At 49.3% G+C, this 1,696-nt stretch overlaps 1 protein-coding gene across 1 annotated transcript; it reads right to left on the bottom strand.

Annotated features, from left to right (window-relative positions):
- Positions 1–408: 408 nt before the first annotated feature.
- On the bottom strand, positions 409–1,347 carry LOC147624946 (major pollen allergen Bet v 1-D/H-like). Its single transcript, XM_086818892.1, has 2 exons — positions 1,072–1,347; positions 409–944 (listed from the first exon to the last, which is right to left on the bottom strand). The coding sequence occupies exons 1-2, from the start codon at positions 1,253–1,255 to the stop codon at positions 607–609; spliced, it is 522 nt and encodes a 173-aa protein (XP_086675018.1). The 5' UTR covers positions 1,256–1,347; the 3' UTR covers positions 409–606.
- Positions 1,348–1,696: the final 349 nt, after the last annotated feature.

Below are 1,696 nucleotides of genomic sequence, written 5' to 3'. Positions count from 1 at the left end.
GGATGCATTAATATGTGGAGAAATGCATGGAGGTTTGTGTGTAGTGTATGGAGATGATTCATACATGTAGGACCCCAAAACATCACTCCAAGAGGTGAGCCGGAAAATAGAAAAAGAAAAAGTTTAGTCTATCTAATGTTGTGCATGACTCTACGTCCCCGAAAATCTACGCAATGCAACATTATCCTCCCAATGTTGTGGGTAGAGCTATAGCCCTCTGATCAAGTGGGGAAGAGTGACATGCGAGCGAGCGTAGTGTAGCTAATGCAATGCATTGTTAATGTAAACACCCCATATTGCCACGTAGGATGGTAATTAAAGCAAGGAGCATACATACAAAGGCAACACTCTCGCCGAGCATGTACATATCCAAGCTTTGAAAAAAAAACACACACACACACACACATATGTATATAAACCTCTTTATTACTAATAAAAAGTTTCCCCCTCGATGAAGAAATACAAAAACGGCAGCGCCCAAAAAACCAAGATGGTAGTCCCTCCCGTTCGCTCAATCGTTTGCTCAAGAGCAGCCGACCTCATGAGAAGCCTTCGTATTTAAACAACCATTTGCCTAGGTAGAGAGAGGGGGGCCAGCTCCAAGATTCACTCCGTGTATAAGTCGCCGTGGGCGAGCAGGTATGCTTCCACTCCAGTGAAGCTGAGGGGCACCACCTCCTTAAGCGCCGCAGGGACGTGGGGCTGGTGCTTCTCGGACAGGGCCTCATATTCGAAGGACCAGTGCACCACGCATGTGCCGGGGTGCGCCCCTTCCTTCACCTTCACGGTGTACTTGTAGTGCTTCACCAGGACGCCCAGGAAGCCCCCTTCCACCACCTCCACCTTCAGCTTGAGGGCCTGGTGGTCCACCTCCTCCAGCCTCTCCTTGATGTGCAGCACCACGTGCTCCGGGTGCTTCTCTCGCGCAATGTGCTCAGCGTGGCCTGCGAGGAGCCATGAAAACTGTCATCAGTATTATCTAATTTACAATGATTCAATTCATTATGCAGCTAGCGCGAAGCTGCTTATTTAAATAAATCAATTCATTCATCGACCAGCCTGCATGCATACTCTTGTGGAAGTGGATGGTTCTCAGCGAGCCCGGCTGGAAGCCGCTGCCCGCGTACTCCACGCCCGCGATCACCTGCGGCAGAGCCTTGGGCAGGCAGTTATGGGCGTCCTCGAAGGCCCCGCGCCACAGCCTCTTGGCCGACACCTTGCACTCCACCTTGTCGCTGAACACCTCGATCGCCATTGCCGGGAGAGTTAACTAACTGCTGTGCAGGAATATTGCTAATAATTATTAACAATTATTAGCTCAAATTAAACAAGAAAGAGAGAGAGATAGAGAGTTACACGGGGATCCAGCCCACCTGCTTTTATACTGCAAGAGTTGCAACTCCATTCCATTTGTGATATCCACAAAAGTCCTCGTGGACCCCATTCCTTTCCGCCACGGCACCCATGAGCGTCCAATTACAAGAAGAAAAACCCGCAGGGCACGCCACTTCGATTTAAGACTTTCAGCAGCGCCTGCACAATGCTATCGGGATTCGGGATCGATACGATTACTTTTTCTTTTTCTTTTTTTTTGGGGGGGGGGGGGGGTCTTTGTGGTCGATACGATTACTACTTTTATTATTCAGGCGTACTCTAGGTACCAAGTTCTAGAAGACCATGGAATCACCTACTCTTC

The sequence above is a fragment of the Cibotium barometz genome, chromosome 24 (genome assembly GCF_041138505.1).
Source record: "Cibotium barometz isolate CiBa-2024 chromosome 24, ASM4113850v1, whole genome shotgun sequence".
Lineage (NCBI taxonomy): Eukaryota > Viridiplantae > Streptophyta > Polypodiopsida > Cyatheales > Cibotiaceae > Cibotium > Cibotium barometz.
The sequence above is the reverse complement of the archived record's forward strand: the minus strand, read 5'-3'. Positions and strand labels throughout refer to the sequence as shown.

Bases quoted from the DNA above. Each gene is read 5' to 3' on its own strand.
- LOC147624946 (XM_086818892.1), bottom strand. From the start codon at position 1,255: ATGGCGATCGAGGTGTTCAGCGACAAGGTGGAGTGCAAGGTGTCGGCC. The intron at 945-1,071 runs GTATGCATGCAG...GGCTCCTCGCAG, and splicing joins AACCATCCACTTCCACAAGA to GCCACGCTGAGCACATTGCG.